Raw genomic sequence first — 23,594 nt, 5'->3', positions numbered from 1 at the left:
TATGGAGAATTAGAAAATCAAAGTTAAAGGAGAAGGTAGAAGTGCAGGTTAATGATGAGGACTTTAAACTAGTTAAAGGAGCTGAGGGCTCAGGAGAGGTGAGTAAAGTTTCAAGACCACGTAATAGAACAGAGAGTATAGAAGGTGGCAGGGATCTAACTTCAGGCAGAGCAAAAGGGGATCAGGGATTATGGGGAGAAGGCAGGAAAATGGGGATGAGAAAATATCAGCCATGATTGAATGGCGGAGCAGACTCGATGGGCTGAGTGGCCTAATTCTGCTCCTACGTCTTATGGTCTCAAAAAAAGGTGACAAATATGAGAAGGGAGGTGGTCAATGCAGTACTGAGGGTCTTGAACCTAAATGCACGCAGTATACAGAACAAGGTAAATGAGCTTGTTGCGCACATTGAAATTGGCCGGTACGATGTTGTGGGCATCACAGAGACGTGGCTGCAAGGGGATCAGGGCTGGGATCTAGATATCCAAGGATATATGTCCTATCAAAAGAACAAGCAGCTGGGAAAGGGGGCAGGGTTTTATTGTTAGTAAGGAATGAAGTTAAAACGATAGCAAGATGTGATATAGGATCAGAAGGCACAGAATCTCTGTGGGTAGAATTGAGAAATCGCAAAGGTAAAAAGACCCTGATGGGAGTTATGTACAGGCCCCCTAGCAATAGACAGGACATGGGGCAGAAAATCAATCAGGAGATAGTAAAGGCATATAATAAAGGCAATATTACAATAGTAATAGGACTTCAATATGCAGGTGGATGGGAAAATCAGGTTGGTAGTGGATCCCAAGAAAAGGAATTTGTGGGATATCTAAGAAATGGTTTTTTTTGGAGCAGCTTGTGACGGAGCCTATTAGAGAACAGGCAATTATGGATTTGGTGATGTGTAATGAGGCAGACTTGATTAGGGAGCTAAAGGTGAAGGAACCCTGAGGGGGCAGTGACCACAATATGATAGAAATTACCCTGCAGTTTGAGAGGAAGAAACTGGAATCAAATGTAACATATTACATTTAAATAAAGGTAACTAGAAAGACATGAGGATGGAGCTGGCCAGAGATGATTGGAAGGGCGCCTAACAGGGAAGGCAGTGGAACAGCAATGGCAGGAGTTTTTGGGGGTTATTTGGGAGGCACAACAGAAATTTATCCCAAGGAGGTCTTATGGTCTTAAAAAATGTGGCAAATATGAGAAGGGAGATGGTCAATGCAGTACTGAGGGTCTTGAACCTACAAGCACGCAGTATGCTAAAGGGCGGACGAAGCATCAATGGCTGACGAGGGAAGTCAAGCACAACATAAAAAGAAAAAGAAAAAGCATACAAAGTGGAGAGGATTAGTGGAAAGCCAAAGGGTTGGGAAGCCTTTAAAAGTGAGCGGAGGACAACTAAAAAAGCAAAAAGTGGAGAGAAGATGAAATATGAGTGTAAGCTAGCAAGAATATAAAAGAAGATAGGAAGATTTTTGTCAGTATATAAAAGGCTACAAAGAGGCAAGAATAGACATTGGACCACTGGAAAATAAGGCTGGAGAAGTAGTAATAGGAAACAAAGAAATGGCAGATGAACTGAATAGTTACTTTGCATCAGTCTTCACGGTGGAAGACACCAGTGGGATGCCAGAGCTCCAGGAGAATCAGGGGGCAGAGGTGAGTGTAGTGGCCATCACAAAAGAGAGGGTTCTGGGGAAAATAAAGGCCTGAAGGTGCATAAATTACCCGGACCGGAGGGACTACACCCCAGGGTTCTAAGGGGGACAGCTGAAGAAATTGTGGAGGCCTTGGTGATGATCTTTCAGGAATCACTGGAGGCAGGAAGGGTCCCAGAGGACTGAAAAGTGGCTAATGTCACACCACTGTTAAGAAGGGAGGAAGGAAGAGATGGGAAATTACAGGCCGGTTAGCCTGACTTTGGTCATTGGTAAGATTTTAGAGTCCATTATGAAAGATGAGATTGCAGAGTACTTGAATGTGCACGATAAAATAGGACTGAGTCAGCACGGCTTCATCAAGGGGAGGTCATGTCTGACAAATCTGTTCAAGTTCTTTGAGGAGGTAACAAGGAAGCTAGACAAAGACAACCAGTGGATGTGATATATTTAGATTTCCAGAAGGCCTTTGACAAGGTGCCACATAGGAGGCTGTTAAATAAGTGAAGAGCCCATGATGCTAAGGGTAAGATACTGGCATAAATAGAAGATTAGTTGACTGGCAGAAGGCAGAGAGTGGGGATGGCAGCCGGTGACTAGAGGTGTGCCTCAGGGGTTGGTGCTGGGACCACAACTTTTCACAATGTACATTCACAATGATCTGGAAGAAGAACTGAGGGCACTGTTGCTAAGTTTGCAGATGTTACAAAGATATGCAGAGGGACAGGTAGTATTGAAGAAGCAGGGGGGCTGCAGGAGAATCTGGACAGGCTCGGAGAGTGGTATAATGGAATACAATGTGGAAAAGTGTGAGGTTATGCACTTTGGAAGGAAGAATGAGGAAATGCTTAGGAAATCAGAAGCGCAAAGGGACTCAGGAGTCCTTGTTCAAGATTCTCCTAAGGTTAACGTGCAGGTTCAATCGGTAGTTAGAAAGGCAAATGCAATGTTAGCATTCATGTCGAGAGGGCTAGAATACAAGAGCAGGGATGTACTTCTGAGGCTGTATAAGGCTCTGGTCAGACCCCATTTGGAGTATTGTGAGCAGTTTTGGGTCCCGTATCTAAGGAAGGATGTGCTGGCCTTGGAAAGGGTCCAGAGGAGGTTCACAAGAATGATCCCTGGAATGAAGAGCTTTTCACATGAGGAGCAGTTGAGGACTCTGGGTCTGTACTCATTGGTGTTTAGAAGGATGAGAGGGGATCGTATTGAAACTTACAGGATATTGCAAAGCCTGGATAGAGTGGGCGTGGAGAGGATGTTTCTACTTGTAGGAAAAACCAGAACTAGAAGGCACAATTTCAGACTGAAGGGACGATCCTTTAAAACTGAGATGAAGAGGAATTTCTTCAGCCAGAGGGTGGTGAATCTGTGGAACTCTTTGCTGCGGAAGGCTGTGGAGGAAAATCACTGCGTGTCTTTAAGACAGAGATAGATAGGTTCTTGATTAATAAGGAGACCAGGGGTTATGGGGAGAAGGCAGGAGAATGGGGCTAAGAAAAATATCAGCCATGATTGAATGGTGGAGCAGACTCGATGGGCCGAGGGCACAATTCTGCTCCTATGTCTTATAGTCTTATGGTCTTGTGCTGTTAAAGAAGGACCAGGAATGGTGCTGGGGTGCGCCACAGGACAAAGCGTTTGTTGCTGTTTAAAAGCATCTGTGCTTCACGCAACTTCTACCGTATTACTATCCGGCTAGGCTGCCAACTTTGACATGTGATGCTTCTCCTTATTGGGGCAGTGCTGGCCCATGCGTGGTATGATTGTATGGAGTACCCCATTGCATTCGCTTCTAGGAATGCCCATGCAGATGCCCTCAGCTGACTGCCAGTGGCAGATGAGGTGATTGCGACACCTAACTTCATGGATTGTTTTCCTTGGAGCAGGGGCGACTGACGGGAGGACGTGATTGAGATCTATAAAATTATGATGGGCATAGAGTAGGCAGGAAGAAACGTTTCCCCTCGGGGGAGGGGGTCAATGACCAGGGGGCATAGATTTAAGGTAAGTGGCAGGAGTGTTAGAGGGGATGTGAGGAAATATCTTTTTGCCCAGAGGGTTGTGAGAGTTTTGGAAATCTCTGTCTGAAGGGTGGCGGAGTCAGAGACGCTCATAACATTTAAGAAGTATTTAGGTGCACTTGCGATCCCCGTGCATATAAGACTATGGGCCACGTGCTGTGAAACTGGGATTAGAATAGTTAGGTTGTTTTTGACCGGCACAGACTCGATTGGCCTTTTCTGTGCTGTATGACTCCCTGACAACTTACCGGTGATGGCTGGTCAAGTGCGTGTATGGACACAGCGCGACCCGGGGTTGGCGAAGCTTCACCTCATGCTGTGGCAGCGGGAAAAAGGAGGCCCTTTCAGTAACCCTCCGGTTCTTCGCCTAGAAGTTGTCTGAACTCAGTTTGGAAGACTGCATCATATTATGGGGGCTCGTGAGGTCATCCCCCGCAGGGTCAGGACGCCCTGCTACAGGATCTGCACAGTGGCCATCCGGGGAGGTCTAAAATGAAAATGTTGGCCCGTAGCTATGTCTGGTGGCTTGGCATCGATGGGGACATTGAGAAGGGTGCGTGCAGCTGTTGATGGGTCTCAGGCTCAGGACTCGGCTGAGTCTGACATTTCCAAGTCTCCGCAGGAAAGTAGTGATGCAGCAGGTGACGCAGAAGAGGCACCACGATTTGAGGGCACCAGGGTCGACATTCATGCCAGAGATACAACCTACGTTCGTAATTTTGGTGATGGAGCGTTCGTTCTCCCAGCAAGGACTGTACTGAGAGCAATATGTTGTCTTGAGCAGAACTTTGTAAATAGTTAAGTAAACTTATGTTCATTTACCGTCACCTTCCTCTGAGTTATTAAACCCTGCCATCCCCAAAGATGGGTGTCTGGGCCATTTCTTCAAAATAGCATCAGAAAGTGAAGACTCGCTGGAATTACAAGAGTTTAGAGTGCAGTAATCTGCTCTTGAAAACTTCAGTGAAACCTCTGATAGCCAGAGATGCTTGAGGCCTGCAGCGAAGAGTGCCCACAGGCCCTAGTGCAGCCTAGCAGCATCAAACTCAAGGAGGCCAAGCCCACTTTTGTACTGCAGTACCTGCCACAAAGCAGGTACGTTTAAAGGGCCCAGTGAAACTGACAGGCCAGGGAGAAGGCAAGTATCCAAGGTAAGATGTTGGGATATGCGTGGTCGGGAGGGTTTGTTGGGGTGGGGGGGGTCAACATCAGGGGGGGTTGGTGGGAGGGGTATCAGACACCAGGAGGGATTTAGCTGTCAGGTGGGGGAGGGGGTCTGATCGTGTATGAGGTCAGACCTGTGGGGTGGGGGAGGAGTCCCATACGACTGGGGGAGTCAGCTGTGGGAAGAATCCCATGGGGAGGTTCAGGGAATACCTTAAGGGCTAATTAATCAAGGGGTGGGGTCACCCCCTGTGGGGTCTGGGAGTATGTGGGGATCTATCTGGGTATTTAAAACAGTTATGCTGAAGTTCGTAGTGGTTTTATTTCTTATAACGTTTTCAGAGTAACTATTGGTGTAAAACTGGCAGAACCATCCAAAGTTACCAAGTTAACTCGCTTTGTCAGATGGTTCCTAGCGCAGCACAATTGTCCAGGGGTTTCTAGGCAATTGCCACGTAAACCCTTACCTGGGAACTTCCGAAAGGGATTCCGTAGCTCACCTTTAGGATATCCCCCAAATCCGACACAGGGGAGCCAGGAAGTTACAGCCAAAATGTGTCCAATGAGATGTGGACCAGGAAGCCAGTACAGATCAGTGAGAATGGGAGTGATGTACAAGTGGGGCTTCATGTAGAGAAAATATAGATCACTGATTTTTGGACAATGTGGAAGATGGGAAGATAGCAAGCATGAAGTAGGAAAAATCAAATCTCCCGATGATAAAAGTGCATATTGGTAATTGGTTTGAGTGGTAATTGGGATCAGGTTGGTGCAGATAAGCAGTCTTGATGGTGAACGGAATGTGGGTTTGGAAAGACACCTTTTTTGGGGGGGGAAATATTTTATTGAGGCATTTATAGTTTTAATATATTTAACATTCTAAACAGAGAGATCCAACACACGCAAAGACCCCACAATAGCACTCCCAACTCCCCCCATCCCTAAACCCTAACTACCCACACATTAGATTCCCTGCCCTTATTCGTCACTTCCATGGCTCCCTCTTCCCCGCCCCCTGCTGACGGTCAATTTTCCTTGTAGAAGTCAATGAACGGCTGCCACCTCCGAGTGAATCCCTGTAATGAACCCCTTAAGGCAAACTTAATTTTCTCTAGCCTAAGACACCCTGCCATGTCACTGACCAAAACCCCTGACTTTGGAGGCTCCGAGTGTATCCACCCCAGCAGAATCTGTCTCTGGGCCACTAGGGAGGCAAAGGCCAACATGTCCGCCTCCCCGCCCCCCCCACCCCGGGCTCCCGGATCTTCCGACACTCCAAATATTGCCATCTCTGGACTCGGAGTCACCCTCCATTCCAGGACCTCTGACATAATATCTGAAAATCCCTGCCAAAATCCCCTCCCCTCGGACACACCCAAATCATGTGTACATGATTCGCAGGATCTCCCTCACAGCGCTCACACCTGCCCACCTCCTCAACAGACCTACTCATCCGGGCCACAGTCATATGAGCCCTGTGGACCACCTTGAACTGGATCAGGCTAAGCCTGGCACACAACGAGGGTTTATTAACTTTCCTTAGCGCCTTCTCCCATAACCCAACTTCCAACTCAAAGGCACCTTCAAGTCAAACAAGGCAGGCACTAAGGTTTTACAGTTTGAACTGCCCTGTGCATGTGCCTGGAGAGGAGAATAGAGTTCATGGTAAGGGATCAGCACTTAGTGTGCCCGGAAAGTGATTTTTCTCTTCCTGATGTTTAGATAAACAAAACTGTGATTCATCCTTGACTTAATGTAATTTAGGCAGTCTGCCAGAATAGTGATAATTTAGAGGTCGAGGGAAACATTGGAGAACAGCAAAGTGCATTTATAAAGCACCTTCTAAAGCAGCAAAAAATTCCAAAGTACTTTGTGAGGAATGTTATCAAACAAACTTTGACAAAGACTCACATAAGGAGATATTAAAACAGATGTCCCAGAGCATGGTAAAAAAGAGAGATTTTAAAAGCAGATAAGGGGTCTCGGAAAGGAATTTGAGCTTAAGACTTAGGCATGACCAGTATCAGCCTAAATATAGAAGTTGACCTTGTGGCTGTGGGTGGTCCCACTTGTTTCCTATACTGGCGGCCCGATTGCTGGTCACGTGGCCTATCTTATCTAGAGAGACTGTAATCTGTAGTTTCTTCCAACTGTTTTATTACCACTACATATAAGGTCAGTTACAAAGTTTGTATGTCTATCACGAGTACAGACTGTCCCAGCCTCTCTCCTAAGTGTCTATCACATGATTACTAATGTCACTGCAACATAATGGTCCACATTGCTCATCACAATATCTATTAACCCATTATACTATACCACCCTACAAGTATTCAAGTATTCTAGCAATTTCTTAGCAACGACGTTAAACTATATTTCAAACAATTTGCTTTATGTTTCTGTAACTCCCTTTTACTGCTGCAGATTTTACCCAACTCCTACTCCTACACATTATCACCCCCCTGTACCCCCTTCAAGTCATTGTTATGGGGATTCAATCTCCCACAGTGTTTCTTGGCTCTCTAGCAAGATATCTTGGATGTCTTGGGATTCCTGTTTTCCTTGGAGGATATCATCGACAGAGAAATGGGACAGTAACTTTTCAAGACTGTTGATAATTGAAGTCTAAACTTCAGGACTACTGAATAGAAAGGGCTGTGGGTTCTTTTCAAAGAAAGAGTAATACAAGAGGGATGACTCAAGGACATCAACACTTGAACTCTTTTCATCTAGAAGAGAAGAATTTAGGACTCACTCAGGAATCCTATGTCTCCTCGGCACACACTGACCAAAGACTTGAGAAGGTGAAGAATATTCAATTCCAATGAAGACTTTCACAGCTGTATCACACACTGCTGCATTGAGGATGAAAAAGGCTTTGAAGCTGAGATTCAAAAGAATCTAGAAGAGAATGGCAAAATTCCTGTAAGCATTGTACGAAATGAAGAAGAGATGATTTCCTGATGACATTTCAGAAAAGATGTTCACTTTCTGTGGACTGTGGACACTTTCCTCTATGTGAGACAGCTCCACCATAGACAATGGGAAGAATTTCTAAGACGATACGAAAATGAATATCCTGCACAGGATGCTGAAGCTATAGAAGCTCTGAAGATTATGCCTCGGCATCTGTGCTGAAGGACAGCTCTACTGGGTAGAATATTTTCAGATGAGACTGAAGTGTGAGCGTCAATTTACTTTCACCCTGTATAGATTCTACCAACTTGCTGGCAGTGTGGCCCATATGGACTTCAGCATGGAATCAAGTATGTTCTTTTCCTCAGACAACTCTTCGTTAAGTTAACCAGTGATATACAAGGCATTGCATTGGTGGATTAAGTGAGACAAAGATCTGAACGCTGCTCTGCCACAATAAAGTTAGCCGATATCTAGAAAATAACAGAGACTTCATATGGTTCAGCAGTAGATTTGAATAGCATCCCAACCTCTAGGACCTCATCCTCCAATGGATCACTGGTGCTACAACGGCTTCTTTATCATTACCTTCTTCTGGATAGATCAAACCAAAGTCCAAATATCTTCCAGAAGGCCACTGTCTACGGCAGTGCCTTCTGCATCTGCATTATCTGGCCTAGCTTTGAAAAGAACACCACAACTTCAATATCCACCTGGGGTATAATGGGTGATGTTCTGTGATGGACAGTGAATTGCTGCTCAATGAATTTGCAGCTGTAGGATGAAAATCAATTGGTTCTTCACCTGACTTTCGAAATCCTTCCATGAAAGACATCCAGTTGTCCCTCTGCAGGTCATCATCTGGTTTTCCAAAATACCCAGGAATATACCAAGATATCCACTCAATTAGGAGTAGTGTTTATTGTGAACAACATAAGGGGGAGTCAATGTCTGTCGCTCCTCCAGACGAAGGATAGTAATTGCCCATCTTGTTATTGGCAGGTTTGTGCCACCTGGACCTTGCAATTTAATATCTGATAGATGCAAGAGTGTTGACTGAAGCAGTCCAGATGATAAGCTTATATTGTAACACCAGCTCTGGCATTAATTTTAAAGTTGGTCTCAAAGCCTTTAACTTGCACTGTAATTGACCAATAGTCCATCTTAAGACCATTTACTTCCCCTAGAAATTTTGTAGCAAATTCTGTAACGTTGCCTTTGTCATTATTTTTAACTCCTTGGATGGTGTGCATTTCATAAATATTCTCTTGGCTTCTTCCTTTATTGCAGTTGTTGGAATTGTGTCCAGTATTCTTGATTAATAAGGGGATTTCTTGATTAATAAGGGGATCAGGGGTTATGGGGAGAAGGCAGGAGAATGGGTGTGAGGAACCCATGATCGAATGGCAGAGCAGGTCTGATGGGCTGAATGGCCTAATTCTGCTCCCATATCTTATGACCTTATGGTCCTCCCGCACTGGAAACACTCTGGACCACCCGTTGAGAAATCTTGGTATCTTTGCACCAGAAAATAAGTCTCTCAGGTGACTGTTTGACGTTTTTGAATGGCTGTAGAAAGGACAGTGATTGCTTGACTGATGCTGGCACCACTACTGGTTCTCCAGTTTGCCTTCTTCTGCCTTCATATACTAGTGGTAAAGCTGCTGGTTATCTAGAGAGAGACTGTAGTCTTTGGTAGTTTCTTCTAACTGGTTTACAACACAAAAAAGATTGAATACAGAGTAGGTATGTCTCATAACAGTACAAGCTGTTTAATCCTCTCTCCCGGTTATCTGGCACATGACTACTGGTGTTACAGATACGTCGTCGTCTATATCACTCATTACCATAAGTGTTCTATTAATCCATTACACTACTCTGGGAATTCCTACCTGTACATCTATCCCTATCTGATCACATTCCTACTCTTTCTCTCCAGATACAATCCTGCCTGCCTCCTCAACCAATTGATCTTTCTTCTTTAATGATCCCTGATAAATGTTATCCTATTCTGTTTTCTGTAAATAAATACTTTATATACTGAGGGAAAATTATCATTGAAACAAGGAGAGCATGAGAGCAACACATATGGGCCTGAATTCTTCAACTTGGTGGGCCTGGAAGCAGATGTGAAATGTATCCTGACCATGGTCGGCTCTGGAGCACAGTTTCACACTGACTGTCCAATTAAGGGAGATCCAGTGTGAAACACACTTTGTGAGAGGCTGAGCACTGCCAGGGAGGGCAGAAAAAGGACAAACATCAACAATGGGGAGAATGCAGGCTGGCATTAATAACGTGCTCCTTCAGGGGGACAACCACTGTGGAGCTGTCTCAGGGAGCTGCTGACCCGTAAAAAACTAAATTGTGATGGAAAAACTATGCCACGAGTGTCTAGGCAGCACAATCATAAACAGACTTCAGTTCAGTTTATTTCAGCCCTGGTGGTTCATCCTGCCCTGGATCAAGGTTGCAGCTAAAATGTAAAGGCCATTCGTAAATACATGTAAAATTGTACTGCCGCTTAAAGGGCGAAATTGCCTGCTTTATTATTAGCAGTTGAGTTTCTGACTCTTAAGTAGCAGCTAACTGAAATATTGCACGCGTGCACGATGGCATTGAGATGAGCTACCAACGCCTTCTCGCACAATTTCATGCGCTTCTGGGTCGGGCCGGAGCAATGTAAAATTCTGGCCATGGAGTATAGACTCCAGGATAATTTGGGATAATTTACGAGCAGAACATCATGGAAGGTGGAAGATTGGAGAACTGCAGTGCGGAGTGGCAACTCTGGAATGGAAATTTGCTTCCACTTCTGAATGGAGTATTTGACTTTTATCCTGCTGGATCAACTTTTGTTGGCTAATTCTAAAAACCAGAATCAAACGTTTATGGTGAGCACATCAATCAAAATGTTGCTATATAGTTTTCCATGAATAGGTACTTTCCACAACATTGTTTCATTCATTACAGCTGGAAAATTACTTGAGGCAAAGTTTCCTGAATATTTTGCCCGAGAGAGAAGGATAGCTGGCTGTGTTATTGTAAAAATACTCAGCAAAGAACTGTTAAAAACAGGCTCATTAAATAAGAACTCTGACATCCCTCTTTCATTATTGAATATAATGATGTATTTCACTCTGAGAGGGCAAGACCCAGCACATCTGAAACATTCCATCACCTGCAGTGGTTGAAGTGGACCCAACAAAGCAATAAAAATCAGGGACTGCAGCTCTGCATTTAAAGAAGCTGGCCAAAACTAGAGAACGCACAATTTTATTCACTTATTGCAACACAAAATAAACAAATTGAGTCCCATTTGGTTGTGGGTCACCTCAGAAACATTGTCAGCACAATATAGCGATGTTGGACACTATTTGTACTCCCTCCCGCACCCTCAGCAGCCACTGTGCCTGTTTCCTGATTTGAAATACCACAAGTGAACCTCGCCGTCGGTAATTCGGTAATTCCTCCTGGTGAAGGCCCAGAGAATGCCGGGTTGGGGGGTGGGGGGGTGGGGGGGGGGGGGGGGGGGGCGTTAATGATATACAAACGGCCTTTACCATACAATTTGCATGCCCACCCCAGCGTGTTGTGTAGAATGCATTCATGCCACCATCGAGGGACCAGAGCATGGCATTCTGTTTGGTACCCGGCATCAACCCCCATTTTCAGCTGTTGCTGAATTGTCCGCCCAATCATGTTTCCCGATTCCGGTGTCGGCTGACGGAGAATTCCGCCCATTATTCTTTTTCTGAAGTGTATCTTTAGGATTTCCTGTTTTTCAGATTTCCAGGAGAAGGCCGAATAGGCATAATGGGTGGGTACTCTAATTGCTGCAGTGTGAAAATTGATATCCTGCAAAGGTCTGTGCTTGGAACTCAACTATTGATTATAATTATCAATGACTTAGATAATGGGATAGAAATTTAGATATTCAAATTTGCTGATGATAACAAAGATAGGTGACATCATAAGCAGAGAAGATGGAAAAATAAAAGTCCAGAAAAGAAGTTGGGCAGTGTTTTACGGATGCTCATGTCGGCAGGATGGTCTGATCCCGTCAAATTCAATGGAACTTGGAATGGTTTGCTGTGTTTGACAGCCCTACCCCCACTGCGACAGGGCAATAAAATTCCGCCTAGTGTGAATTTCAATGTAGGCAAATGTGATGTCATTCACTTTGGATTTAAAAAGGATGGAACAGGGTTCATCCTAAATGGTGAAAAGCTAGAAACAGGTGTAAAGAGACCAGGGGATCCAGGTACATGCGTCACTAAAATGTAATGAAGAGATAAGAAAAATAACTTAAAACTTCAATGGATTGCTGGCCTTTATATCTAGAGGACATAAAGAGGACATAAAGAGGACATAAAGAGGACGAGAAATCACGGAAGTGGGAATCGTGCTTTAGCTAGGCAAAGCTTTTGTTCGGTCAATATTGGAGTACTCTGAGCTGTGCCAAGCTCCACACTTAGGGAAAATACATTGCTCTTGAGAGAGTGCAGTGTAGTTTTACCAGAATTATACCTGGACCCCAAGGGTTAAATTACAAGGAGATATTTCACAAACTAGGGTTGGAGTCCCTGGATTTAGAAGGTTATGAGGTGCTTGATTAAAATTTTCAAGGCACTAAGTGGAACAGATTGGGTAGATAGTGAGAAACGGGCCATGATTCTCCCAATCGGCGACTAAGCGCTCCTGCCAGTGGGACAATCAGAGTGATTCCCCCTGGCACTAGGAGCAACCCTGAAGTGCCATTCAATTGAATTTAGAAAAAACTTTATCCTCAGTCAGGTTTTCAGTGCCTGGTTTCAACTCCCCTTATTCCCCCCTCACCCCTCCTCAATACTCCCCCCCCTTAGGCCCCCTCCCATTTCCTACCCTTCAGGCTCCTCCCCTTGACAGTGTCAACATGGCACTTTGCAGTCCAACGGGTGGGAAGGGGGGTTGAGTATCCTCCTTATAATTGTCTCCAGGGTGCTGAGGGGGTCCTTCATGGGAAGTGGAGGTCAGGGGGGGCTTGTGCTGGGCTGGAGGAGCTCAGGTCAGGGGCTATTCCCTGGGATGGGGCGCATTTGGCTACTCTTCCCATCTGCGGCCTTAACCCTTTAAATAGTCAGTCAGTGTCTAAAAATTAAAGTTCTCTCATAATAAAGTGAAAGTGTTCCCCTCTGGAGTCCTAAACACTTTAAACAGTCTGTCAGTATGCCAAGTTCAAAGATCTATGAGATGAAAGTGTAAATATCCCCTTTAATGTGATATAATCTTTTGAAGTGGTTTCTCACAGTAAATTCCATTGCCCTTTAAAGTGTTGAAGCCGTTTGTATGCTGAGAAGGCCAAAAGCTTTGAAATGCATTGTTTGCCTCTTAAAAACGTATTGATTGACAGGTCCAGGCAGTTTCAACGGGCATGGGGGGGAGGGGGTGAAATTAAGTTTGTTTATTTCCATAACTCTGCAGGGATCCATTAACTCGGGGGGGGGGGGGGGGTGGTAGTTGGTTTTCTAACCACAGATTGTTTTCAGAGGCTGTCTCTTTATTCTCAAGTGCTTCCTAGAAAAAGCAGCTGTGGGGGCAACACTCCAGTGCAATACTGAGGAAGTGCTGTATTTGCAGTGGTGCCAATATTCAGAAGAGATGTTAAACTGGGGCTCCAACTTAGGGGGCTGTGAACGATCTCATGGCATTATTTCAAAAAGGAGCATGGGTGTTATTCCCTGTGATGTGGTCTATATTTATTTTTCAATCAACATCACAGAACAGATTATCTGGTCATTATCACACTTCTTGTAGAAGCTTGCTGTTTGTAAATTGGCTGCCACATTTCTATGGTGACCAGATGCCCTGGTTTTGCCAGGACAGTCCTAGTTTTTCATTAAATGTCCCAGTGTCCCAATAATTTTCTCTAAATGGCTCTAATGTCCCAGTTTGCAGATTTTCCCTCTATTTTTAAAAATGTATTTTATTACAAACATGTATCAGAACAGGTTACAGCAAATAAACACACCGGGAAGCATACTTCCCAACAATCAACTATACAGTCTATACAACTTTCCCCCTTTTTCACCCCTCCCCCCCACCCTCCCCACGACAAACAGCTCCTCAAACACGGTCACAAACATCTCCCACCTTTTCTCAAACCCATCTGCAGAGCCCCTTAACACACTTTATATTCTCCAACCACAGGAATTGTACAGGTCACCTAACCAAGCCGCTACTCCCGGTGGCGATGTCGACTACCACTCCAGTAAAATTCACTGCCGTAGCTTTTCCCTCTCTGTTGTCATGTGAGTGTCCCTTTAAGAAAGGTTTTGTTTGACCACATGGCTTGTAGCACAACTTCAGTGATGTCATTTTTGGATGGAGCTGGGAAGTGATTGTCAGGTGAGAGGGGTTTTAGTGTTTGGGTTTCCGCTTTGGTTTGTTGGTTTGGACTGCAGGAAAGAGGCAGTGTTTCCCTGTTTTCTCTGTTTTTATTTTAAAGCTGTTCCAGTGAACAAAAAGCACATTGGGTGTGGCAAACTGGTAACTTTAAAGGTAGAGTTGCTTTCTGGAAGGAGTTTTGAATCTGCTGGTTGGAGGCTGGATCAGAGTCTCAGGAAAAGGACCAGTCCCATTCAAGTGAGATTACAGTGTGTTGGACCACGCTCTTGAAAGGGGTTTTCGTTTGATTGGATTTTGTATTGAATTGGAACAGCTACTAAGAGGGATTCATTAAGAGTTATATACATAGATTATTGTAGCTGTTGTGTGTTTATTCATGTTTGTAATTGAGAACAACTTCTTGCTAACTGTTTTATATATGTTAACTACATTCTTATGATAAACTGTGTTTTGATAAAAAACACCTCGGAAGTCTGATGAATCATAGAATAGTCATAGAACATACAGTGCTGAAGGAAGCCATTCGGCCCATCGAGTCTGCACCAACCCACTTAAGCCCTCGCTTCCACCTTCCCCGTAACCCAATAACTCCTCCTAACCTTTTTTGGTCACTACAGGCAATTTAGCATGGCCAATCCCCCTAACCTGCACATCTTTGGACTGTGGGAGGAAACCTGAGCAGCCGGAGGAAACCCATGCAAACACGGGGAGAACGTGCAGACTCCACACAGACAGTGACCCAGAAGGGAATCGAACCTGGGACCCTGGCACTGTGAAGCCACAGTGCTAATCACTTGAGCTACCGTGCTGCCCATTCATACCTGAAGTGAAGGCTCTTGTGCTCATCCTAGCCAAATTCAATATAAAAGTTATAGATCAGGTGAGCTTCATAATACACTTCTAAACCCTGGCCCATAACAATGTGAACCATATCAGAGATTTTCGTCAACTCTGTAACTTATCACGCAGCATCAGAGTCTCTTCTCTTCCTCGCTCCTCCCCTTTACTTCATGCTCCATTTGCTGTTGACCTGTGAGCCAGAATGCTGCTCACGCGCTTACTGTGCTGGAATGTTCCCGTATGTACAGAAATTCTTCTCACTGGCATCCAGAGCTGGCGCCTGGGGAATTCATTTTCCCCAAAATACACTGGCTATCAATGAGACATTATTTTGCTTTCCTGGTTGGTTCGTGCTCCACTGCCCTGACTGGCCATTACCCTGTTCAAATCAATAGTAAGTACTGTTCTTAATACAATACAAGTCTTAATACAATAGAATATTGCTGAGAGTTAAACATTATGGAAACAAGAGCTGAATGAAACATATAAGTGTGTTATCATGTAGTTGTTTGTTTCCTAGGGTCAGGGTATTCTTATGCTGGAAGTTATGATGTTGATCACAGTGTTCAATATACAGGAAGGAGTTACTACATCGATTATAAAGGTAAGCAACTAATTTATAGACATACATCTGTAATATCATCGCTGACTTTTTCGATTGCATAATCAAGTCAAATTATTTTAATACTAATCATAATGCTAGTTACATAAGTGAAATCAAAATTGTTACTGTTGCGTTTATTTTATAAGAGTCTTGGTAACATACAATGAAAGGTTAGCCACAAATATGTACTTATAACTATTCTATTTTTATTAGCATGCAGGCTTTCTAATCTTTAAAACATATCCTATTATTTCTTAATTTTCCCTCTAATTCCCTATTAAAGGTGTTGATTTGTTTTGAGGTTCTGTTGGCATGAATAATCCTTCTGCCTCTCTCTCAGATGGTTATTCTTCACTTGTTGATGAACGAATGTTGTCTGGTAGAGTGCAGCTTGTTGTCTATTAGTCCAATTCAAGATAATAAATAGTCTGATATTTGGAGGAACCAGATAATGAAATGAATGGGACATTAAGCTTACTAGTGATGTATTCAGATTAGCATTGTATCTGGAACAAATATGGTATACTTATAAGCATGTTATTTAAAGTACTGCCTAATGGAACAGTTAATAAATAAAATTCCTCTGTAGGGCAGCACGATGGCGCAGTGCGAGGACACAGGTTCGATCCCGGCCCCCGGTCTGGAGTTTGCACATTCACCATGTGTCTCACCTCCACAACGCAAAAAGATGTGCAGGGGAGGTGAATTAGCCATGCTAAAATTGCCCCTTAATTGGAAAAATAAGAATTGGATACCCTAAATTTATATTATAAAAAATAAAACTCCTGTGTTATGCTCATATGTAGATAAAATATAAAACATTACAAGTCACATTTCACTTAAGTTGAGAAATTTACACTTGTGTCTATGTTGATCCATTTTCTAATTTGCAGTTCACTAGTAGCGATTCTAGAACAGTGAGCTTTTATGCTGGCTTCATGTCAGTGTAATGATGGAAGCCAGATGCCAAAAGCTATTTTTAAATACAATTTTGAGGTAAGGCATTGACTCGTGTAACACTAGCCTAAATAGATTAGTGGAGAATTTTCTTATAGTTGTCACATTTCTGATATTTTAGATATTTTGTCAAGTTTTGCAAGCAGGGGGCTGGATGGGTATGATCTGTTTGATATGATCTGCTATTCTTTGGGTCATACGGCCTACATACGCAGCATCGCACTGGCTCTGCAATTCATATTCCGCATTGCCATGTTTGCAAAACTCAAAACAGTGCCCCAACATTAAATGTGATTCCCTGACTGCATAACATTTGCTAAATAATCTTCAGTGTGCTAAGAATTATGCTGATAACTAATTTAAGATTTTCAGTTGGGCACGCAGTATGGTGCAATAGCATATACAGGAAGCCACATGTAGTAATACACAGGACCTTCTTCTTTGCAGACAGGAAGAACATGTACACACATTTCACCTGTTTTAGCTAAACAAAATATTACCCAGGGCAATGCCTTGAAAAATCCGAGTCAAGGTGCCTAAATTAAATTTCAACCAATTCTTGGCAATTAATTGGCTGTCACCATTAACTAGTGCATTCTTCATGGCAACACCTTCACTAATCAGAGTCCACTATCGGCGCTCTCTTATTACATGGTATAAATTTCTTGTTTTCTCTGGCACTGATATTCTTGTGAATTGACCTGATGAATGCAAAACTAAAAGCTTTAACAAAATATCTCCCTTTTTCAGCAATACTCACGTTCCGGACTACCAAATGACTAGTTGTTATATGTTAGTTCTAGAGGAGCTCAAGTATATGGTAAAACTGGCAGGATCTGGTCAATGTTCTTGGCTTTGCTAAAAACCTTCTGTCGTTTCTTAATATCACGTGGAGTGAAATGATTTGAAGACTGGAATCTGTGATGCTTGGGACATCAGGAAGAAGCCAAGATGGGTAATCCACTTGCACTTCTGACTGAAGATAGTTACAAATTCTTCAGCTTTGTCTTTTGTACTGATAATGCCATAGGACATAGGAGCAGAAGTAAACCATTTGGCCCATCGAGTCCATTCCGTCATTCAATGGGATCATGGCTGCTGTAATATGATAATTCTCAACTTCACTTTCCCACCTTATCCCCGTGACCCTTGATTTCCTCACTGATTAAAAATCTTCCTACCTCAGCCTTGAGCATATTTAATGAACCAGCCTCTGCAGCCCTCTGCAGTAAAGATTCACTACACTCTGAGAGAAGAAATTCCTCCTCATCTCTGTCTTAAATGGATGACCCCTGAAGCTCCCTGATCATTGAGGATGAGGAAGTTTGTGGAGCTTCCTCCTCTGCTTAGTTGTTCAATTGTCCACCACCACAACTGGGTGTGACAGGACCACAGAATTTTGATCTGATCCGTTAGGTGAGGGATTGCTTAGCTCTTTCGATTGCATGCTGCTTCTGCTGTTTGGCATGTAAGTAGTCCTGTTTTGCAGCTTCATCGGGTTGGCATCTCATTTTAAGTATGCCTGATGTTGCTCCTGGCATGCTCTCCTGCATGTCTCATTGAATCGTTGATGCCTTGGCTTGATGCGAATGGTAGAGTGGGGATATGCTGTGCCATGTAGTAATAGATTGTTGTTGAATACAATTCTGTTGCTGTTCCTAGCTAACAGTGCCCAGTTTTGAGTTGCTAGATCTGTTCTGAATCTATCACATTCAGCATGGTGCAGTGGTACTTTCAGTGTGAAGACGGGATCTTGTCTCAACGGGGATTGTACGTTAATCATTCTTACCAATATTTAGCTCTCAATATCCATCCCTCTATCAACATCACCAAAACAGATTATCTGATCATTATCACATTGTTAACCATATTCATAATAAAAATGTTGATGGTTATGGATGTTAGTTTGTGGTGCCAACACAACTGAAACAGAAGCAATGCTGTCATTTGTGATGGGTAAATTGGTGAGGACGAGGTTACAGAGGTTTTTACCTCTTGATGGTTCCCTCACCAGCTGCCACAGGTTCAGTGTGGCAGGTGTGCTGTTCAGGACTTTACCAGCTTTTCAGTAGTGGTGCGACTGCGGCTGTTTGGGATGAGCATTTAAGGCTCCCACCCACAGTATATTCTGTGCTTTTGCCACCTTAATGTGCTTCTTCCAAGCACTGTTCAACATGGAGGAATGCTGATTAATCAGCTGAGGGAGGGCACTAGGCAGTAATCTGCAAGATGTTCTCTTGTCCATATTTGACCTGAGACTTCATGGAGTCTGGAGTCAATGTTGAAGACTCCCTGGGCATTTCCCTCCCGACTGTATACCATTGTGCTGTCACCTGAGGTGCGTCTGTCCTGGGACAGGACATACCCAGGATGGTAAAGGTGATGCCTGGGACTTTGACTGGAAGGAATGATTCTGTGAGCATGAATATGTCAAGTTGTACTAATTTGTGGATCAGTTCTCCCAATGTAGGTACCCAGCCCCAGATGTTCATCAGGAGGACGCTGTAGGGTCCACAGGGCTGGGTGTGCCTTTGTCATGTTTGTTGTCTAGTCTTCATTCCTTTTTGACTTTTCAGTAGTAGTTTGGAAGAACTCACTGGATATTTCTAGGATATTTTAGAGGGAAGTTAAGAGACAACCACATTACATGGCCTGGAATTTATGTAGGTGAGACCAGGCAAGAATGACAGATATCCTTTCCTAAAAGACATTAGTGAAGCAGGTTAGAACATAAGACCATAAGAACTGGGAACAGGAGTAGGCCATCTGGCCCATCAAACCTTCTCTGCCATTCAATAATATCATGGCTGGGGACTTCCGGTGGCGGTGATGAGTGAGTGAGCAGCACATCTCCGGCGGGATTTGAGGACCTGGTTCCCCGGTTTTGCGGGACTGTGGAGCGCTGGAAAGACGGCCAAGGAGGTGCTGAGGAACGGGGAGAGCTGCATGGAACTGCGGGAGAGCAGAAAGCAGCGAAAACGGGAGAGGAAAGGACAAAGGCAAGGTACAGGGGAAGCTGACCCGGGAGCAAAGATGGCGGACCTACGGACCTCGGACCCGGCGATCCAGCAAGTGCTGGAAAACATGCTGCAGGTGATAAAAAGCAGTTTTGAGTCGTTGAAGCGGGATAACTTGGACCCATTTCAGAAGGCAGTGGATCAATTGAACCAGAGATTGGATGCCCAGGACGAAAAAGTTAAGGAGCTGGGGTGGCGATGGAGGAGCAGGCGGACGCGCAGACGATGGCTGCGCTAGAAGTCGATGGGCTGAAGGAGAGACAGAGAAGACTGCTGGACAGAGTGGAGGAGCTGGAAAATAGAGCCCGCAGACAAAACTGAGGATCATCGGCCTCCCGGAGGGGGCTGAGGGAGCAGATGCCACAGCGTTTGTGGCTGACCTGTTGATGCAGCTGTTGGGGGCTGAAGCCTTTCCGCGACCGCCAGAGCTGGAGTGGGCACACAGAGTACAGGCGAGGCAGATACGTCCGAGGGGTCCCCCCGTCCGATGGTGATCAGGTTCCACAGGTTTGTGGAGAAGGAGCGGGTGCTGCAGTGGGCAAAGAGTGCTAAGAGCAGCATGTGGAATAACTGTGTTCTTCGCATTTATCAGGACCTAAGCCAAGAGGTGGCCAGACGTCAAGCAGCTTTTAAACAAGTTAAGGGGATGTTATTTAAAAAACACGTGAAGTTTGGTCAGCTCTTCCCGGCTCGTCTTTGGGTCACACATCAGGGCCAACACCACTACTTCTCCGAGCCTGAAGAAGCGATGGACTTCGCGAGGGATCAGGGGCTGGTCCCGAAAAAAGGACCCACGGACACAAGCTAGGGTCTGAGAGTTATCGTTTGGGGGGATGCCGACTGTGCCTGGACTGACGGTCGACTGTTTACTGCATTAAAGGTGCCTTGTGTTGTATTTTTGGGCAGCTTTTGCCTACGGCGGGTGTGGTGGGGGGGGGGGACCCCCCTCTCGTATGCTCTTTTTTTCCTTTTCTCTTTTTTCTGCTGTTGTTGGTACCTTTCGTCGTGTTCTCTGGGGGTGCTGGAGCCTTCATTGTAACATAAAGGTGGCCGGTCAGCAATGGGGATTAAAGATGTTGGTTGGGGTTTTTTTTATGTCTCGGGTTTTTATGTTTGTTTCGGGTGGGTGATATGCGGGTACTGTGTTACTGTGTTGCTATTTTATTAATGCTCAGAAAGGGATGTGGGTTAACACTTATCTGTGTACACAGCTGGAACTGTATTATACCTGGAGCAGCCTCGCGGTGCTGTTTGATGTTTCCAGCTAGTTTGATCTTTCCCATTTTAGTGAGACTGCTCCAGTGGGTCCGAGTGGGGGATGGTGTGTTGATGAGTGGGGAGATGAGGTCGGGGAAACAATGGGAGTGAGACAAGTGGGCGCCGGAGGAATGAGTCAACGGGCTAGCAGATTGGCTAGTCAAGGGAGTCAGGTGGGGGGATGTGAATACAGCCAGTAGATGGCAGGGGCGGGGTTATCGGGAGATGTTGCAAGGGGGTGAAGGGGGGAGGGGGGGGAAGTTATTCTGCTGACGTGGGAGGGGTCTGAAGTAGGTAATGGAGAGGAGGTCGGGGGTGGAGGCAGCCAAGAGGCGAGCCAAGAGCGGCGCGGCGCATGGGCCGGGGGCGGGCCCTAGAAAGGTTATGGCTGACCGGAGTGGGGGGGGGGGGGGGGGGTGGGGGGAGGGGTGGGGGGTGGGGGGAGGGGTGGGGGGGGGGGGTGCTCCCCAACCAGGCTGATCACCGGAATGTCAGAGGACTAAATGGGCCAGTTAAAAGGGCACGTGTGTTCGCACACTTGTGGGCCCTAAAGGCGGACATAATTATGTTGCAGGAGACATTTGAAAGTGTCTGACCAGACTAGGCTAAGGGAGGGCTGGATCAGCCAGGTCTTCCACTCGGGCTTGGATTATAAATCCAGGGGGGTAGCAATTATGATCAATAAGCGGGTTCAATTTGAGGCGGAGGGCATAGTCGCAGATGGCGGGGGCAGATTCCTTATGGTAAGGGGCAAGCTGGAGGGGAGAAGAGTGGTGCTGGTGAACATATATGCTCCGAACTGGGACGACGCTGACTTTATTAAAAGAGTGCTGGGGAAGATCCCAGACCTAGACTCACGCAAGTTGATGATGGGGGGGCGGGGGGGACTTTAAATACGGTCCTCGAACCGGGGCTAGACCGGTCATGTCCCAGAAAGGGCAGACTCCCAGCAATGGCAAGGGAGCTGAAGGGGTTCATGGAGCAAATGGGGGCTGCGGACCCATGGAGAGCCGGACAGCCGACGGGAAGGGGCTACTCGTTCTACTCGCACGTTCATAAAGTATACTCTAGGATTGATTTCTTTATCTTGAGCAGGGACTGTGTGGGGGAGGTAAAGAATACGGAATACTCGGCAATCACTATTTCGGACCATGCCCCACAATGGGTGGACCTGCAAGTCAGGGGGGTGAATTACCAACGCCCGCAATGGAGGTTAGACGTAGGATTGTTGTCGGAGGAGGGGATATGTGAGAGACTGCGGAAGTGTATGCAAAATTACTTGCAGGTGAACGATACGGGGGAGGTTTCAGCAGCGACCCTGTGGGAGGCGCTGAAGGCAGTAGTGAGGGGGGAGCTGATCTCAATTCGGGCTCACAGGGATAGGGCGGACAGAGCAGAAATGGATAGTTTGGTTAAGGAGATTCACCGGATAGACGAGGAGCATGCGGGGTCCCTGGGGAGACCCTACTCAGGGAAAGATGGAGACTGCAGGCGGAACTGCGGGTGCTATCCATGAGTAGGGCCGTGGAACAACTTAGGAAGGCAAGGGGAGTGGTGTATGAGCATGGGGAGAAGGCCAGCAGATTGCTAGCGCAGCAACTCAGGAAGAGGGAGGCGGCCAGGGAAATCAGTAGAGTGGTGGACAGGAAGTGGAGCAGAGTGGGCGACCCGTCAGGACTGAATAACGTATTTCGGGACTTTTATAGTAAGCTTTACACTTCAGAACCCCCGGAGGAGCCGGAGGGGATGAAACGGTTCCTGGATGGACTAACCTTCCCAAAAGTAGGCAGGGGACTAGTGGACAGGCTGGGGGCCCCGATTAGAGTGGAGGAGGTACTGGGGGGCCTAAAGGCCATGCAGTCGGGGAAAGCCCCGGGACCGGATGGATACCCAGTCGAGTTTTACAAAAAGTTCTCGGAGATAGTGGGACCGGTCCTGACTAGGGTTTTTAATGAGGCGAGGGACAGAGGGACCCTGCCTCCGACGATGTCGCAAGCCACCATCTCGCTGATATTAAAGCGGGACAAGGACCCGGGCTCCTGCGGGTCATACAGGCCAATCTCCCTGATCAATGTGGACGCCAAGCTCTTGGCCAAGGTCCTGGCGATTAGAATTGAGGACTGCGTACCGGAGGTGATTGGGGACGACCAAACAGGGTTTGTGAAAGGCAGGCAGCTGACAGCCAACTTGAGAAGATTGCTTAATGTGATTATGATGCCCCCGACAGGCAAGGAGGTGGAGGTATTGGTGGCAATGGACGCTGAGAAGGCCTTTGACCGGGTGGAATGGGACTATTTGTGGGAGGTACTCGGACGGTTTGGGTTCAGGGAGGGACTGGTTAATTGGGTCAGACTATTGTACCAGGCCCCAAAAGCTAGCGTAAAGATTAACAGGATAATGTCAGATTACTTCAGACTACATCGCATTACCAGACAGGTATGCCCACTCTCCCTGTTGCTGTTCACGCTGGCCATAGAACCGTTAGCGATTGTGCTGAGAGCTGCGAAGGGGTGGAAGGGAATGACTAGGGGTTGGGGGGGGGGGGGGGGTGGGGGGTGGAGCACAGGGTCTCTCTCTATGCGGATGACCTGCTCCTATACGTGTCGTACCCACTGGCCGGGATGGAAAATATACTGGAAACATTGAGGAAGCTTGGCTGGTTCTCAGGGTACAAATTAAATATGGCCAAGAGTGAGATGTTTGTGGTGCAGGCAAGGGGCCAGGAGAATAGACTGAAGGAGCTGCCATTTAGGCTGGTTGGGGAAAG

At 45.8% G+C, this 23,594-nt stretch overlaps 1 protein-coding gene across 2 annotated transcripts in view; it reads left to right on the top strand.

The window, feature by feature from the left end:
* srpx2 (sushi-repeat containing protein X-linked 2) overlaps window positions 1-23,594 on the top strand; it is a 122,646-nt gene that overhangs the window by 18,710 nt on the left and 80,342 nt on the right. For both annotated transcript variants that reach the window (XM_072505360.1, XM_072505359.1), the window contains exon 3: window positions 15,513-15,596. In XM_072505360.1, the coding sequence (XP_072361461.1) occupies window positions 15,513-15,596 (84 nt within the window). The remainder of the gene's footprint in view (window positions 1-15,512; window positions 15,597-23,594) is intronic.

This window comes from Scyliorhinus torazame, chromosome 5 (genome assembly GCF_047496885.1).
Source record: "Scyliorhinus torazame isolate Kashiwa2021f chromosome 5, sScyTor2.1, whole genome shotgun sequence".
Taxonomy (NCBI): Eukaryota; Metazoa; Chordata; class Chondrichthyes; order Carcharhiniformes; family Scyliorhinidae; genus Scyliorhinus; species Scyliorhinus torazame.
The sequence above is the reverse complement of the archived record's forward strand: the minus strand, read 5'-3'. Positions and strand labels throughout refer to the sequence as shown.